General features: G+C 37.7%; 1 protein-coding gene across 3 annotated transcripts; it reads right to left on the bottom strand.

Moving 5' to 3' along the window:
- Window positions 1-4134: 4134 nt before the first annotated feature.
- LOC137490858 (uncharacterized) lies at window positions 4135-17811 on the bottom strand. 3 transcript variants are annotated; one of them, XM_087248668.2, is made up of 4 exons: window positions 17761-17811; window positions 17156-17305; window positions 9988-10047; window positions 4135-7837 (listed from the first exon to the last, which is right to left on the bottom strand). In XM_087248668.2, exon 4 carries the CDS (start codon window positions 7671-7673, stop codon window positions 6288-6290), a length of 1386 nt encoding a protein of 461 aa, XP_087104794.1. In that variant the 5' UTR covers window positions 7674-7837; window positions 9988-10047; window positions 17156-17305; window positions 17761-17811; the 3' UTR covers window positions 4135-6287. The 3 variants fall into 3 exon arrangements, with proteins under 3 accessions (XP_087104794.1, XP_087104792.1, XP_087104793.1); XM_087248666.2 differs by lacking the exon at window positions 9988-10047; XM_087248667.1 differs by lacking the exons at window positions 9988-10047; window positions 17761-17811 and having other exon boundaries at window positions 17156-17307.
- Window positions 17812-18951: the final 1140 nt, after the last annotated feature.

Below are 18951 nucleotides of genomic sequence, written 5' to 3'. Positions count from 1 at the left end.
GAGTTACAATGAACGCTATGGCCAATCAGAGCCCTTATACCATTCAAGATTTGTACTGTAATAACAGATTTCGTTGCAGATTAATTCGGACAACAATTGCAAACTAAGTATTTTTATAACAAGTTGGTTTAAATGAATAACCATTACAGTAACGTTGAATACTATTCACTCTATATTTACTTTTACTTGATTTAAACTGTCCTTTAATTCCTTTCTAACCTCTACTTCTTCATGTGCTTTTGCTTTTTGTATTGATTTACTCATTTTAATCGTATACTTATTAATTTCATATTTTGTGTTATCCCACCATAGTCGTTTATCTTCATGATGCAACTCATTTTGTATTTCAGTATTTATCAAGTCCACTATTGCCTTTCTATAAGGTTCTCCTTTTAAAATTTCTGTATTTAAAATCCATATCCCTTTTCCTCTTTCGGTTTCATTAAAATCAATCTTCATTAATAAAAACTTGTGGTCGCTTAGCGCTGTTTCTTTAAAATAAACACTCTATAAAATCACCCAGTTTTTCCTTGCATAAAATAAAATCAATCCTACTTTGCTTTAAGTTACCAGCTACTAAATGTCTTCTTGAATATTCTCTTTTTCCTTCATTCCTTACTCTCCATATGTCCACTTCTTTGTGCTCTGCCATTAGTTTCTGCAACTCTTTTCTCCCAGTGTCATTCCTAAAAACCATGCCATCCGCTAAATCAGTTCTATTAAAAAATGTGTTAAAATATCCAATTAAAATAGTTTCTCCCCATAAAATCATTAGATCATTTATTGTTTAAAAAAGTCCTTCTTTTCCTTTTCTGCTACTGGAGCATGAATGTTACATAATGTTGTATTATTTTCTCTCATTCTAATAGCAAGGCATTTTCCCTCTTTATCATTGTATATTTCTTCCACATCATTCTTTATATCTTCTTTGACTAAAATAGCGACCCCTCTTCCCATCCTTCCATCACCATTGTTATAAAATATTTGCCCCCTCCATCTCCTTTTTAAATCTTCCATCATGCCATTATTCCGATTAGTCTCTTGTAAACAAATTAAGTTTTGTTCTTTGCACAGTTCCTTTACCTTGTCAAATTTTCCAACATTCAAAAGACCTCTTGTATTAAAACTAACACAATTAAAAACCATTAAAAGAAAAGATAAAAATAAATACTTAAAATTAGCGCTACCAAAATTAACGCGTTAACGCATGCGATTAATTTTAAATAATTAACGCGTTAAAAAAAATTAACGCAATTAACGCATGCAGGTTTTTTTACTTCCTGTTGTGGTAGACATGTGTTCAACATGCAATAAATGTGGATAAGACCAAGGAAGCACTTTTTGAAGGAAAGTTCCAGTATAAAACAATTAGGTACATCACAGGTTATCCAGAATTTCATGCAATTTCGGGTGTTTCATTTTTAACTTTCGACTTCTGTTGTAAGTTGACACCGCATGGCGAACAGAAACAAAATCATCCGCATTTCATGACTCGGTGTTCCTTTAAGGTAAGGTTCCTTTTAAGGCTACACGGTAAAATTTTAAAAAGAGTATTATCTTAATCATATTAAAATCGGAGTATTGGTGTCTTACGTAAATGTACTCAGTACGTCTGGTGAAGTCGCGAGCTGTCAAAGACAGGGCATTACTCTGCCTTTCAGCATGAGCCCACCAAGTTTAGCGTGTTTCCTCATATAAACACAACGAAAGCGTATACTTCGCGTTGTTGTGTCAGAATCCTTGTGAAATACAGTAATACTTTAGGACGCTTAGTTTAAGCAAATTTGATGAACTTGATCATGCGTGTTGAATCTGAGGGGAGTCGCTCCAGTATGGAAGGCCGTTGGGGCCAAAACGTCTGCAGCGCGTTGTGTGTGTCTGTCTGTGTGTTTGTCTGTGTCAGGCCCGTTGAGGGGTGTCAGGGGTGGAGTGAGCGACGTATCTGAGTAGGGGCGAGAGGGGTGTCCAATGTATTTAACGACCGGTTTGCAAGAAATGATCATTCATTTGCGGGCATTTGGGAGTCTCTGTGCACTTGCGGGATACTCCTAGTCTTAGCAACTGGATGAATGTAAAGGAGGATTAAGCAAAATTGTTTCTACTCTATAACTAATGTTCTCAACTCACAGCAATAAAACTTTACAATGAGTGCAACAGTTTGTATCCTATAGTTTATTATTATAATTTTTCATTTTCCATATCTGCAATTCCTGTATTTTGGCATTTTTTTGCAGTCCACTTAGAATCCAACATGGAAATCAATGTTTTCTTTATTGGCATTGATTGTTTTGAAATTTAAATGTCATTAACATGCCTGTGTTTTAATTTCTGTAATAAATATGGCTGTCAAGCCAGGATCTTGATGGTTTATTGTATGTTGTTTGCATGAAGAAATCTGTGTTACAAGTTAAACAAAAATTCTATTAAACAATTATATTTTGAATTTAAATAATTTTTTGTCATGCGTTTACATTAATTTTTACATTTAAATAGGCAAAATTACAAGTTTCAGTATTTTAAATGTGATTAATCGCAATATTTTTATTAAAGGTGCGATTAATTAGTTAATTTTTTTTAATCGATTGACAGCACTAATATATACAGGGAAAGCTGCCCTCATATCGAACACACACTCACATATGCATAGGCTTATATTATTATTTTAAAAAGTAACAGAAAAAAGGGCACTTTCTCTCCAGAAGGAAAAAAGGGCTCTTGATACAATTTGTGCCCCCTTCCTATCTCTCTGCACCCCTCGTTGAGAACCAAGAGAATCGCTTTCGAGGTTAACTAGGCAGCCGCACACTTGACCCGTGTGCATAGAGTAGGTGAGATCAAAGTCCCTTTAAGATATTCTATAGTCTTTGGGTGAGCTGGGACGCGGGCAGTGGACCAAACCATTGTGAGGAAGGGAAGAGGGATCTCTCATCTGTTTCTAAATGCATTTTTTTTTGCGTTTTTATTTTTTAATTTGCTCCATCTTGCTTTTCTTCAAAGGACACAGATGTTTAAGCAGCTGTTGTTCAGTGGTGAATTAGAAAACTTAACTATAAATATTAAGCATCACCACCGTCCACCCTACATCTACGCCCCTGTATGAAGTAGTGTTCTAGGTTATAACGATGCGTAAAGAATGCTCCGGCTTCAATACAGTGCGTTACAGTACACGACTGCCCCCTACTGTTCATGTCTTTATTTGCTAGACCATCTTTCCGTGCTAACGCGCCATATGTCGTGGCCATGCGAGATCACTTTGTTTCATGCGCGCGTTAGTTCATGCCAGATCTGTATATACATTTACCTGATTTTATTTTTTTACTTTTTGTTGCCCTGTCACCTGCTAAAAAAGCGGGGGATGTAGCTTATTGTGTGTCAAGTGACATAACGGAAGTGGGTGGAGCTAGAGGGGAAAGTCGGTGGCGGGAGCGACAGAACAGAAAAGCTTGTTACTGCTGAAGAACGTAATAAAAATAAGCTAGAAGCTATTACTTGTGTGTGTGTGTGTGTGATCATCTAACATCTACACAAGCCATCCAACTTCCCCTTCCACCACTACAATGTCCATCCATCCATTCATTTATTCATTTTATTTTGTGAATGTGTTATTTTTCAGGCTGATCTCAGAAATACAGTAATTTTTACTGACAGAATTTTAGGTGCAGGCTAGGACTGTCTCTGCCATTTGCAGATAACGTTGTCTTTTTGGCTTCATAGGACATGGAACTTCAGCATGCAGTAAGTGGGACTGTTTGCTGCTGAGTGTGACATGGCAGGGAAAGAAACAGCACCTCTAAGAAACCATTGTGCTTGACTGGAAAAAGGTGGCCATCTCCAGTTTGGAGGAGATTCCTTACCCCAAATGGAGTTTAAGTATCAGTGTTTTCCATGAGGAATGGAATGTGAGATTTAAAGATGGATCAGTGCAGCGGCAGCAGTAATGCAGTTGATGTGGTTGTCTGTTGTGGTGAAGGATCTGAGACGAAAGGCAATGTTCTTAATTTACTGCTCATTCTAGGTTCCTACTCTCACCTATGGTCATGACTGAAAAGAACAAGATCTTGGATACAACCGGCCACATTTTGCGAAGTGTTATGACCCGCTTGTTAGAGTCGCACCATAAGAGTGCCAACAAAATAGCCTGAATGCAAATTATTTATTATAAAATTAACTCATAGAACAAACAATCAAAGCAACCAACAAATTTCTAGGGATAATAATGACGATAAAGAACTTAGGATAAAATCACAACAACACTTTAACTACATGACAAAAGTAATGCAAAACAAAACCATAAGGTTAAAGAGCCAATGAGATGGCAGGTCTTGACATGTGGACTCCCGAGTAGCCACAGTGTCCTGGGGTAGCTAGCACAACAACTTTTATATACCCATTGATGAGTAATGCAGGCATCCAATCAGAATTTACCACATGCTCTAATCTGGAGTCATCACAGTGTATAAATATTGTAAAACTTAATACCTGTCGCTCTGCCTAAATCATAAAATATTCATCAAGTTTGTATTCGACTCAAAGTAAATGAAGTAAACTAGAAAAATCTAGAATCTAAAAGTAAAGAAACTTCACTAATAAAAGCTGCAACACAGGACAATTGAATGGGCTTTTAAAACTTGAGGCCCTGGTATACTGCAAACTAAGCGTCCTAGAGCTCCACCTTCTTTGATGTGCGGTGTCTTCCCAGTGATGTCTCTCATTCAGGGAGTCAGACAGTGAACATCATTTAAAACAACACTAGCTACATGAATACACTGGAGAGAGTACAAATTTATCTGCACTGGTACAATCACTTGCAAAGAGATTTTAAGCTGCAGAGGAGCTGTTGGCCAGATGTATATGACAGCCACCACCACGGTGTTTACGGTAAACGCGAGAAGCGCAACACATTTACAACCCGACCTACTGCAGTGTAGGAGTGTTGGAAAACAGTAAACTGTCACTCAGCCTTTTCAAACATTATTCAGACATGAAACATCCAGTGCACAGAGAAAATGTTTTGCTGCATTCATGTCATGTGTGCAACTTTTTTCTCTATGTGTTTCTTAAGCTGCGCCGAATGATTAAAACTCTGTAGACACTGATCAAATCTGTACGGTTTCTCTCCAGTGTGAATCCTGTTGTTTTCAGATGTGTTAACTGATTAAACCTCTTGTAAAAACACTTGTACAGTCTCTCCAGAGTAAATTGTCTGGTGCAGTTTCAATTTTGGAGCTGTAATAAGTCTTCTCACACTCAAAGCGCATATACTCTTTCACATCAGTGTGGATTTTCATGTGTTTATTAAGGTTTGCTGATCGGTTGAATCTCTTCCCACACTGAGTGCATGTGAATGGTTTCTCTCCAGTGTGGGTCTTACATAGTCAAGTGATGCAATTTCCAAGGTCAAAGTTCACCAAGCTTGAACCTTGCAAGGCAGTGAATTGCAAAACTTGACGCACAAACTTACGTTTCCAGTCTGACACATTTGCGTGCGTATGAATGGAAGTCTATGGAGAGAAAAGTCCGGTGTGACCACAGACCCCAATTTTATCCTCTATACACTGGCTGCCTGTTAAGTTTTGTATTAAATTTAAAATATTAATTCTCACCTATAAAGCTCTAAATAATCTAGCTCCTGTTTATCTTCTGTCTCGCTACAATCCAACTCGCTCTTTTAGATCTCAAAACTCAGGGCTTCTGTTAGTACCTAGAATAGCAAAGTCGAGTAAAGGAGGTTGAGCCTTCTCATTTATGGCTCCTAAACTCTGGAATAGCCTCCCTGATAACATCCGAGGCTCAGACACACTCTCTCAGTTCAAAACTAGATTAAAGACCTATCTGTTTAGTAAAGCATACACTCAATGCATCACTTAGCGGGTTTCCACAAGTTTCTACATCTTGCTTATATACACTATGAACAGCAGCTACGCTAATTATTATTATTTTTTTATTCATTTCCACCTGGGCATACTCATCCCGAGGTCCTCAGATTATGCGGAGTCACTGATTGGATCTAAGACCAGCGACTCCTATCAGTAAAGTTTTTTTTCCCTCTCCGCTGTCGCCACTGGCTTGTATGGTTCAGGATCGGTAGAGCTATGCATCAATGGATTTGCTCTTCAGTGTTTGGACTCTCAGTAATGATTTAAACCACACTGAACTGAGCTGAACTGAACTTAAACACTAAAAACTGAACTACCCTGATCCAATTTATTATGACCATTTATGTGAAGCTGCTTTGACACAATCTACATTGTAAAAGCGCTATACAAATAAAGCTGAATTGAATTTAATTAAGAGCAAGTGAATAGTTTCTCTCCAGTGTGGATCCTCATGTGTTTATAAAGGGATGATGATTGGCGAAAACTCTTCCCACACTGAGTGCATGTGAATGGTTTCTCTCCAGTGTGGATCCTTATGTGTTGATCAAGGTGTGATGAGCGGTTGAAACTCTTCCCACACTGAGTGCAAGTAAATGGTTTCTCTCCAGTGTGGGTCCTCATGTGTTTATTAAGTGATGACGCTTGGTGGAAACTCTTCCCACACTGAGTGCAAGTAAATGGTTTCTCTCTAGTGTGGATCCTCATGTGTAGATTAAAGTTTGATGATTGGCTGAAACTCTTTCCACACTGAGTGCAAGTAAATGGTTTCTCTCCAGTGTGGATCCTCATGTGTTGATAAAGGGATGATGATTGGCGAAAACTCTTCCCACACTGAGTGCACGTTATTGGTTTCTCTCCAGTGTGGATCCTTATGTGTTGATCTAGGTGTGATGAGCGGTTGAAACTCTTCCCACACTGAGTGCAAGTAAATGGTTTCTCTTCAGTGTGGATCCTCATGTGTTGTTTAAGGTATGATGAGCAGTTAAAACTTACTCCACACTGAGTGCATGTGAATGGTTTCTCTCCAGTGTGGATCCTCATGTGTTTATAAAGGGATGACGATTGGCAAAAACTCTTCCCACACTGAGTGCACGTTATTGGTTTCTCTCCAGTGTGGATCCTCATGTGGTGATTAAGGTGTGATAAGTAGTTAAAACTCTTCCCACACTGAGTGCAAGTAAATTGTTTCTCTCCAGTGTGGATCCTCATGTGTTGATCAAGGTGTGATGAACGGTTGAAACTCCTCCCACACTGAGTGCATGTGAATGGTTTCTCTCCAGTGTGGATCCTCATGTGTTTATTAAGTGATGATGCTTGGCGAAAACTCTTCCCACACTGAGTGCAAGTAAATGGTTTCTCTCCAGTGTGGATCCTCATGTGGTGATTAAGGTGTGATAAGTAGTTAAAACTCTTCCCACACTCAGTGCATGTGAATGGTTTCTCTCCAGTGTGGATCCTCATGTGTAGATTAAAGTTTGATGATTGGCTGAACCTCTTCCCACACTGAGTGCATGTGAATGGTTTCTCTCCAGTGTGGATCCTCATGTGTTTATAAAGGGATGATGATTGGCGAAAACTCTTCCCACACTGAGTGCACGTTATTGGTTTCTCTCCAGTGTGGATCCTTGTGTGTTGATCAAGGTGTGATGAGCGGTTGAAACTCTTCCCACACTGAGTGCAAGTAAATGGTTTCTCTCCAGTGTGGATCCTCATGTGGTGATTAAGGTGTGATGAGCGGTTGAAACTCCTCCCACACTGAGTGCATGTGAATGGTTTCTCTCCAGTGTGGATCATCATGTGAATCTTAAGTTTTCTTTTGCTTGCCAAAATCTTTCCACACTGAGTGCAGGTGAAACAATTATTGTCTCTCCTTTTCAAAATACCATTAGTCTGTAAATTAGTTTTTTCCTCAATTTTGACATGATGTTCCTCCTCTTTCCTCTCATTCTCTTCAATTAGGTCTGAAATAAATAAATAAAAGATTAGTTTTCATCAAGTCTAAAAATCTCTCATCAAAAGCTGAAAAGTAAAAAGACACTGGAAACATTGGCTACACACACTTATTTTGATGCATGTTAAATGTAAAATAAAATCAGATCATATTTTGTTCAGTCATTAACATGTACACATTTAAGCAAATTAAATTAATCTTTATTTATCTACTGCTTTTACAATGTAAATTGTGTCATAGTCACCTAACATAGAAGTCATTGTAAATTGAAACGCTGTCAGTCTAGTTTTCAAAGTTTCTTACATAATTGATCATAAAAGTAATTTTGGTCACATTGATAAGACACAGATTTGAAAGGTGTAAATGGTGTGACGACCCCTGTATTCTAGTTTGGATGTGGCAGATCCTGATTAGGTGCCATGGTTACTCCCCAATTGGTTCAAAGCATATAAATGCGAGCGTGAGCTAGCTTGTGTAGGATAGTGTGGCTACTGGCCGTCCTTGCATCAAGACCATCTCTTTATTTTGGCAACCTTATGGTTTTGTTTGGCATTATTTATATGTGTAGCTAAAGTTAGTTATTTTCTTCATTTTCCCCTAGACATTTGTTTGTTTCTTGATTTGTTGTTTTATTAGTTGTGTATATTAAATAAGTTGCATATATAATTTTTTTGTTGTCTGAGCTCTTTTATGTTGCAACTCGAACGAGGGGGTCGTAACAATGGCCTATTTTTATTTGTTTATATTCATATTTACAACAAAATGTTTTTCTAACATTTGTTTAGCAGACAGGGAATACTATGGATAGAATACTATGGATAAGATACTGTGGATAGAATGAAAGAACCGACAGGGGAAAGCAAAGAAGGAGGTGTTTGTTTCTTTATTAACTCATGGTGAGATAAGAGAAACATACATCCAGTTAGATCATTTTGTTCTCCTGATCTGGAATACCTTATGCTTCGGTGCCAACCACACTGGCCACCCTCATCCACCCTCAAGCCAACACACAAAAGGCGCTTAGGGAACTGAATGGGAGCATAAGCGAGCAGGAAACCACACACCCAGAGGCAGCGTTTATTGTTACAGGGGACTTTAACAATGCCAATCTCAGGAAAATCACTCCAAAATACTATCACCATATCACCACAAACATGCGTGGTGACCGAATTTTGGACCACTGCTATTCTCCGTTCCGGGAAGCCAACAAATCCCTCCCCCGCCCACCGCTAAGCAAATCAGATGACTCTTTTGTTCTGCTCTTGCCTGCTTACAGACAGAAACTGAAACGGGAACCACCCACCCTCAAGAGGTTTCAAAGCTGGACGGACCAATCGAGTTCCATACTTCAAGAATGTTTTGATCATATGGACTGGGAGATGTTTCGGGCAGCTTCTGATGACGACATTAAAGTTTACTCAAGACACCGTTACATGCCTCATCAGAAAGTGTATAGAAGACATGGTCCCAACAAAAACTGTCCGTATCTACCCTAACCCAAAACCATGGATTTATGGTGAAGTTCGAACAGCCCGATCAGTGTGAACCTCCGCTTATAAATCAAGAAATGCTGAGGAACAAAAACAAGCAAACTACAACCTCAGGTAAACTATCAAAGCAGCAAAACATCAATACAGAGATACAAGGTAGAGGGGAGGAGTATGTGGCAGGGACTTAATTACATCACAAACTTTAAAAGTAACAAACCCGCCACTGTAAACATTTCTGCATCTCTCCCGGACGAGCTCAACTTGTTCTACACCTGCTTTAAAGCCCAGGACAGCACCCACACACTGTGCACTCCCGCGGCCGATACCGAAACCGCCAGCACACTCTGTTTCTGTAGCAGACGTAACAAGATCTTTCCGGAACATATGGAAAGCTACGGCCCAGATGGCATCCCTGGACGTGTACTTAAAGCATGCGCACACCAGCTAGCAGGGGCTTTCACGGACATCGTTAACCTCTCGCTCTGTGGTTCCCACATGCTTTAAGACAGCTACTATTGTGCCCATACCGACATAATCTAAAATCACATGCTTAAATGACTGGCGTCCAGTTGCTCTGACACTCATCTTCAGCAAGTGCTTTGAGAAGCTGTTTAAAAAGCACATCTGCTCTGTACTGCCTGCTCACACTGACCCTCTGCAATTTGCTTACAGGAATAATCGCTCCACTGATGTTGCAATTGCTTTCACCTTGCACACTGCTCTGTCTCACCTGGAAAACAAAAACACATATGTGAGAATGCTGTTTGTGGACTACAGCTCAGTATTCAGCACTATAGTGCCTGCCAAACTAGTGGTGAAGCTCCAAGCTCTGGGTCTACACAGCTGTATGTGCATCTAGATCCTGGACTTCCTGTCAAGCAGACGCCAGGTGGTCAGAATGAACAACATGACCTGATCCACACTGATGATCCACATAGCTGTGTTCAGTCCACTCCTGTACTCCCTGTACACATGCGACTGTACAGCCAAACACAGCTCCAACGTCATCGTTAAATTTGCTGATGACAGTGGTGGGCCTAATCACAGATAATGATGAGATGGCCTACAGAGAGGAGTTTTACACTCTGACGCAGTGGTGTGAGGAAAACCACCTCTCACTCAACATCAGCAAAACCAAGGAGCTGGGAGAAGAGAGAACACACCCCCATCACCATCAACGGGACACCAGTGGAGAGAGTCAGCGCTTTCAAGTTTCTTGGAGTACACATTGCTGAGGATTTGACAAGGACTGTTCACACAGACGCAGTGCTAAGGAAGGCACAACAACGCCTCTTCTTCCTCAGGCGTCTCCGGAGGTTTGGAATAAGCCCTCACATCCTCCGCTCGTTCTACACCTGCACTGTGGGGAGCATCCTGCGTGGCTGTATCACCACCTGGTATGTAAATAGCACCAGCAGCAATCGCAAAGGCCTACATAGGATTGTGTGAACTGCTGGACGCGTAGTAGGAGGTGAGCTTCCCTCCCACCACGACATCACCAGGCGGTGCATGAGGAAAGCCAAGTGAATTATAAGCGACTCCAGCCACCCAAGCCATAGACTTTTCTCTCTGCTACCCTTAGGCAAATGGTTCAGCAGCATCCGGTCGCGCACCAGCCGACTAAAGGAAAGCTTCTTCCCTCAGACTATCAGGCTGATGAACACTTAATACCCCTCACTGCACACCATGTATATGTGGCATGCACTGCACTTTAACCAATACATACCTAAAACAATACAGCCTACAACTATGGGTACACATATTCATTATACATATCGCTGTCAACAATTATAATGCTGCCAAATTATTTTGTACTATCTGTATTTTGCACTGTCGTTATATTTGCACTGTCTGTAATTTGTACTGTCTAGAGCCAGCACCTAAGCTTTTCACTCATCATAGCACACATGCTGCTGATGATGTGACAATAAAAGTGATTTGATATTCATGGCCATTTTTTCTTCATTGGCCTTTATTATAGCAACATTTATATATATATATATATATATATATATATATATATATATATATATATATATATATATATTAATATATATAAATATATATATTATAGCCATGACAGCATATAATCATGCAAGATACTTCTAAAAGATACACTAAACCTCGAGAAGAATCCTCTTCGGGACCAGGCACACCACACTCTATGAAGCAAACCAGTGGATGACAAGGAACCGCCATGCGCCTTCGTGATTAAATGCCACTACTTTTCCGAAAAAAAGGATATTTTGAAGAAAGCCACTGAAATAAAGACAACAGTACACTGGGCTGTGAATGACAATACAAATGTTAATGTCGCTCTCCGGTTAACTTTTAAATAACCACTATAGCACATGTTGGTTGTTGTTATTTCTAGTTCTCAAGTATATTTTGTCAGTAATGGGGTCGTTTTGTCATAAAACATCAAGAGCTGTTCAAATGGTTTTGTTTTATACGTGAGGTCCCACATGGTCAGCTAGCTAAGAGTGCGAGTAGGTGGAAGTGTGTGTAAGTTTACACCAAGGTTTCAATCTTGTGTTGTTTCGTGTTTATAAAAGTGTATGTGCGATCACACCTTTTTTTTCCTTTCCTCTCTCCCCCACACATCCCCCTACATACAAAACCCACAGATACCTTTCGGGTGCTTCGGATGCTTCTGATAAATGTTTTCAACAGCCCATAAAATGGGTGAAGTAAAGACAAACTTTACCAGTTAGAATGTGCGGAGGCTAAATCACCCAATAAAACGAAACAATTAAAATCAGTTCAAATCCGATATTGTATATTTACAGGAGACACATCTGTTGAAAAATGACTATTCTAAACTTAATAGAGGAGGCTATACACAAATATATTATTCAAACTTCAATAGCAAAAGTAGGGTCGTTGCTGTACTCATACATAAGAATGTACAGTTTGTCATTGAGTCAAATGTGCTGGATAAAAATGGCAGAAACATAATAATCCAAACTTTTAACATGTCTGTGGTCCTGGTCGATGTGTATGCTCCTAATTGGGACAATGTACACATTTTCATTGATTTATTTTCAATTTTGCCTAGTCTTGACACACACAATTTAATTTTAGGAGGCGAACCTCCTGAATTTTATTCACCTGTGCATCAAACCTATTTCAGGATTGACCATTTTCTCCTGGACAAGCAGTTACGTCCCTTACGCCCCATTCACAAGGGGCATCAGCGTCAACGCTTCCCGTTCACTTTGAATGGGTGATGTCAGGCGTTGTCGAACTGCATTGTGGATTCGTTGACGCTGCAAAAGTTGGGACTTGATCAACTTTTCAAGCGGCGATGGAAGCATCAGCCAACAGATCGCTGTATGCAAATACACCAGCTCAGACTGTGGCCTATTGCTGACTAAATTCATTGGCTATCGTTGCTATGATGATCACGTCAGCCCCAACTTCAGACACGCCCTCTGTCAAGCGTTGATGCTGAAGCCCCGTGTGAATGGGGCATTAATGTCAGCAGTAGAGTATGGTAGTATTGTTATTTCGGACCATTGTCCAGTCTCTCTAAAGCTATGTTTTCAGGCAATGGAATCCTCCAACATACATGGCGGTTTAACTCAAGACTCTTGGCAGACGACGATTTTGTAAAAGTTATTGATGCTTAAATTTATTTCTTCCTTGAGATAAACGAATCCCCAGAGATAAGTTTGAGCATCCTATGGTATACTCTGAAAGCATTTATAAAAGGACAGATTATTTAATATCAAGCTAGCGCAAATAAAAGAATGTCAAAACGGCTTACAGAGATTATGAATTAAATAATACAATTGATCAGCTACACTCAACATCACCTTCCGAAGAGCTCCATTAGAAAAGACTCCTTCTGCAAGCAGAATATGACTCCCTGACAAGTGAAAATGCAGAGAATCTCCACATAAGATCACGCTAGATTCATTATGAACATGGTGAACGAGCTGCCAGGTTATTGTGTTACCAACTGAAACAATCCTCAGCAGCTGGTTTTATAGCCGCAGTTAGTAAAGGTGAGGGCAGTATTATTACTGATTAACGGGGAATTAATGATCAATTTAAACACTTTTATAAAACCCTTTGAAGCTCTGAGGTAAACGAAATTGGACGTATTGAGAGCTTTTTCAATTATTTAGAATTGCCATACCTTTGTGATTCAGATCAGTTGGTATTAGAATAAAAAATAACACCTTCTGAAATTGAAAATGCAATTAAAAAATTGAAAACCGGAAAAGCACCAGGCCCTGATGGTTTCCGGCCGAGTTTTATAAGAAGTTTACTGTCAAGCTAACACCACTGTTGTGCAAGGTATTTGATGAAGCTCTTGTTTTGGAGACAATTTTTTCAGGTACTTTCAAGTCCATAGTTTCGTAAAAAAAACACTTCTCTCCTTCCCTGAACCAACCATAAGCATGTTGGATAGATGAATTGGTAAATATGGACCCATATCAAAGGGGTATGATGTCCATGTTATATGAAGTGGTCTAAAGAACTGCCTCCCCTTACCTAAATTATATAAAGCTAAAATAGGAAGACGGACTGGGACTAGAAATATCAGATACAGCCTGGCAATATGCCATAGAACTGGTACACTCATCCCCTGCATTTATTAGACATGGTCTTCTGCAGTTTAGGGTGCTTCTTAGGCTTCACCTATCTAGGAGCAAGCTGGCAAAAACGTATTTCATCTTGCCCCAGATGTGGTTTGGAGCCAGCAGATCTGATGTTCTGGCGATGCCCTAGGTTGCATAAATTTTTGGCCAATATTTTTAGATCATTTTCATCTATATGTAATAGAGATCATTGCCTTTTCTTCTTTATTGGCCAGACGCCTGATTTAGTCATTTAGTCATTTTCTCCCAAGATTCTCCTAGCCTGATTCTCCTAAGATGGAAAAAACAAACCCACCATCCCACAAACATTGGAGATTAGAATTGTTATCACATCTTAAACTCGAGCACCTTAAGTACATCATTTGGCAGCCTTTCCTCTCCTACATTGAACGCTCAGAGGTTATTATATCCTTGGTGAGAGTTTATCCCTAGTTTCCTAATTTATTTTATCTATTTTTATTAATTAATTTATTTTTATTTTTATCTTTCACCCTTTTTCTTTATGGGGTGTATGTCTGTAGCTATGTACCATGTTAATTTGTTGTTCAATATGTGTGTTGTGGAAAAATTGAAGACTTTGGAAAAATCTATTAAAATAGTTGAATAATAAGAATGTAAGCAGAACTAAAACATTGTTTTTAGAAGAGAAATAATCCAATTAATCTAGTTACAGTACATGTCTCTGTCGAAGGTCTGTGAATTTAAGCTAGTTATTAATTAAAGAAGAACAAGCCTTTCTCGTATGCGACTTTGTTTTTTGTGTGACTGAAATGTAGGTAATGGGTAAGCAGGATGAGAAAAAATTATATATTCTTCTATTATATATTCCTTCTATGCTAATCAAGGACTTCTGAGACATTGCAAGCATGGGATGGGTCCTCCTGGCTTGGTAGAGTTGATCACAGCTCCAGTACACATCTCTGCCATTTGCTTGCAGTAACCATGTGCTTTTCACCATACACAATTCTTCTGATTGTGATCTTCCTTCAAATAGCTTTATCATGTTTGGTGTCATTTGACAGTTTATGACTTAAGCGTTGTAGTGCTAAAATCAACAGAGACATTGATTGCTTGTATTTCAATATATTTACTATTGTTGAGTCATGGCCTGAGAGTATGTTAATGTTCTCACCCACTTTATCTCCTCTGCTGTGCTCTCTCATGTTCAGTTCGTTTTGGGGGTTGATTTTCACTCATGTTTAACAACGCTTTGCTCAGGGTATAATAAGGAACAGTAAGTGTTGATTTGGGAGAATGGCTTTTACTCTGCATTTCCTGCACAAGGCTGCGTAGCCTCATTTGCTAACAAAGGCAGTTTCACTGTCTTTGTTGCTCAGCAGTGCACGTTACAGCTAATTTCTTTATACAGTATGTTAGTTTGTTTCATTCTACTGTCTGTATATTCAAACATGTAACTTAATAAACAACTTTACCTGCTTTAAGCTTTGAGATTCTTTCTCTTTATCAATGATAATAACAATTTTGATGGAGTCAGATTAATTACAATGGAGTCAGATAAATAATGGATTTAAACACGCCATCCTTCAACTGCTTTCTGTTTCCGATTATTGGTTCAGAATAGCAGCGTAAGCTCCAAACCTTACGGCTATGTTTCCATCCAAAAATGCCAATTAAATTTATTTGCAAAACTGGAATATTGCATAAAAATATGCAAATAAATCAGTGTTGTCGGGCGACGAGGAGGCACAGTAGGTGGTGCTGTCGCCTCACAGCAAGAAGGTTGCTGGTTCGAGCCTCGGCTGGGTCAGTTGGCATTTCTGTGTGGAGTTTGCATGTTCTCCCCGAGCTGGCATGGGTTTTCTCTGGGTGCTCCGGTTTCCCCCACAAGATCAAAGACAAGCAGCATTACACTGTTTTAAGGATCTAAAAATTTATTCTTTAAAACGCAAAAAGATTCCAATAGCGGCGCCTGCTGGTATGTGAAGAATATGGTCAATACTGATGAACTTAACAACATCATATAGTTTAGAAAACTGTACAATGTTTTAAACTAATTAATTATTTTAGTGTCTATTTCATTCAGCATATTTAAAATTAGAGTCATCCACGTTTTCTGACATACTTTAAATCAGGGTTTCTACAGGTGACACCAAGTTTAATTTAAGACTTTTAAAGACATTTTTAAGACCATTATAAGGTTTTTTATTTGTCCTTTCAAAAAATATTTTTTATATAAAATATTTAATAATACAATAATAAATCAAAACTAATAATAACATTAAAATATTTTAGATATTTCTTAGCAAAATATCTTAAATATTGTGTAAAAACAAGAGAGCTCGACTGGGATCCACACACTTTTTTCTAAAATAAACTTTCTTTAAAATAAAATAAAAACTAATTAACAAATGTTTTAAAAGTTTTAAAAACTATAATCAACTAAATCCATTCAAAACAATCTGCCCAGGTGGATATCCTCAGCAGTCTTTACCATTATGATAAATAGAGTTAAAATGACCTTTTTAAATAAAAGTTGAAAGTTTTATTGAGATGGATTGTTGGTGATTGTATGGGTTTTGACCAAATTGGGTAACAAATCATGAACACAGGAAAATGAAGACTTGTTTAAAAAAGATTTATGACCGACAACACAACATTTCAGCAAATTTAAGACTTTTTAGGGCCAAATTTTAGATTTTGGAATTTAAGACATTTTAAGACTCTGCGGAAACTGTTTAAATACAATAGCCCTGATAATTAGTTATTATAATAATGATTTAATTCTAACTCTGATACTATCTGTGAGAACTAGTAACAACTACTAGAAACAAGTTTAAACCCATAAAGAAGTTGATGAAAAAAAGGGAATTGTGATCTACCCGACATATGCAAATGGAAAGTACCAAGCCAACACTATCACTGTAATAGCAGATATCTTTTATGAGAATACTGTAGGTCAAATATCGTCAGCTCAGTTTAACTTTTTATTAATTTATTGTTTTTATTTATTTTTTATAGCGACAGTGCTCAAGGGCGCTTTACACAGTAGGAGAACAAGAAAAGCAATAACCTTAAGAAGGTAGAGAAAATGGGAGACTAATAATACATAATGACAAAAGACATGAGAACAAGTAACAAAAGAAACTCATTCCTATCTTTTAATAAGTGCTTATGTGCATTTAGGAGAACTAGGCAGCACACTCAGGGCTGCAACATGGATTTAATTTAGTATTCTTATTATTAAAATATATCTGAATAAAAACTAACTTGTTTGTTCCTGCGGATCTTCCTGTTTGACTGTGAATGTTTCTTCAATCTTCACATCTTCACTCTCCTCTTTAATAAACGCCATCTTTATAACAGTGTGGAGATCAGTCGCTTCAGCAGGAGTTTTTCTCTGTGTTTGGACACTTTATCCTGTTTAAAATGAACAAAACAATGAACAGAAACAAAATAACTTCTCTTTAACACTTGCTTCAACAGTTTCTTTATATGAGAGTGATTGACAAAAATAAATCAGGTAAGTCTGAGCAAGAAACAATAGCCACAAACAAATGACCTGATAAAAACTAGTCCTCCATTTCTTTTATATATATATATATATATATATATATATATATATATATATATATATATATATATATATAATATTGTATACCTATATTGGAATGACATTATGCTAGTAAATAAATAAAACCTTCATTAAAACACATTTCTGTTGTTCAAACAATAGCCCTCGATTACTGTTATTAAAATAGTACTTTGTTGTATAAAGGATTAAAATAATAGTCAACCGCAGGTATATAATATCGAAAGGAAAACCTGAAACTTTAATCAATCGGTTTATATTTGTGTAAAGTTGTGAAACAAACCTTCCTCCAGTTGAACCGCAGCGCGGAAGCGGCGCAGCCTTATGACGTCACACAACACGCCAAAATAAAAGTCTTTTTTTGTTCAGCTTTTTTGCCACTTACTGTTGCAGTCAGGACATGATAAATTTCACACTCCTTTTCACATCTCACACAACATATCTGCTCTCTCTCTCAAATACACAGACATTCAGTATTTTAAGTTGATCAAAACTTTTAATCCAAACATTTTTACACAATTTTGAAAAACTTGTTTAATCTACTAAGTATAAGTGTTTTTTTTTTCGTTTTTATTGTTGCAAAAAGTTTACATCACAAAACGGAACAATCATATATAAAATAAATTAAAATTGTTACAACTGCAACAAGGAGCAAGGAGCAGTACAAAAGATCTACATCAAAGGACAAACAAAACATTATGGGTCTGCACTTTTTCCACTTACAACAATGAATGTGATATACCCATTAGTAAAATAAAGTTCACAACATCAGAGAAAGAACAATGTAAATCAGCTTTGTAAAATAAAATATCTTCTAGAACAATAGGGGGGACTTAAATCCTCTTTAATGAAAGCCAAGGATGGATGTCAAACCAGAATTTAAAAGTAAATTAACAAGAAAAAAAAAGTGATTGAGTGTTTCTGGAGCAGATCTACACTTGTCAACATCAAAGTTAAATCTTTTTTGAATAAACTCGTTCACATGGTATATCCTGAATAAAATTATGTAATGAGTTTCGCTAACCTTAGGTGCTACAGGATATTTAAGAGAAAAGGTAAAAGCTTTGTCCTCTACTAAGGGTTTAACAACTCCTAGATGATAACACTTAAAATCACCCATTATAAGGCGTGTTGTAAATAAGCTTGTTGTTATATTTACTATCAAAAATATCAACATTGATAATTTTAAAGACGGAAGAAAAGTTACAAGTGTACATGGGGGATCAAAATAATTACTTTGAATTAACCTAAACAAAGCAATAGGTATAGCCTCGCTAATTTTAATATAACCTTTATCTGTGATTTTAACTCTATATTTATTTAAAAATTCGTTATGAGATAGTAGCAGTCCATTTTCATCTAACAAATCATTAATAAATATAATGCCTTTATTGTACCAGTCACTTTTAAACAATGATTTTCTGTTAATAATAACAGCCCTTTTATTTCAAAGAGTGGATTTATGAGGGGAAAA

The sequence above is a fragment of the Danio rerio genome, chromosome 4 (genome assembly GCF_052040795.2).
Source record: "Danio rerio strain M-AB ecotype USA chromosome 4, GRCz13ab, whole genome shotgun sequence".
Taxonomy (NCBI): Eukaryota; Metazoa; Chordata; class Actinopteri; order Cypriniformes; family Danionidae; genus Danio; species Danio rerio.
Note: the sequence above shows the minus strand (reverse complement) of the source record. Positions and strands in the feature narration are given on the sequence as shown.

Excerpts from the sequence above, each read along its gene's own strand:
- LOC137490858 (XM_087248666.2), bottom strand. The coding sequence starts at position 17,240 with ATGGCGTTTATTAAAGAGGAGAGTGAAGATGTGAAGATTGAAGAAACA. Across the intron at positions 7,838-17,155 it reads AGATCCGCAGGAACAAACAA|ACCTAATTGAAGAGAATGAG; the intron begins GTTAGTTTTTAT and ends TATTTATTTCAG.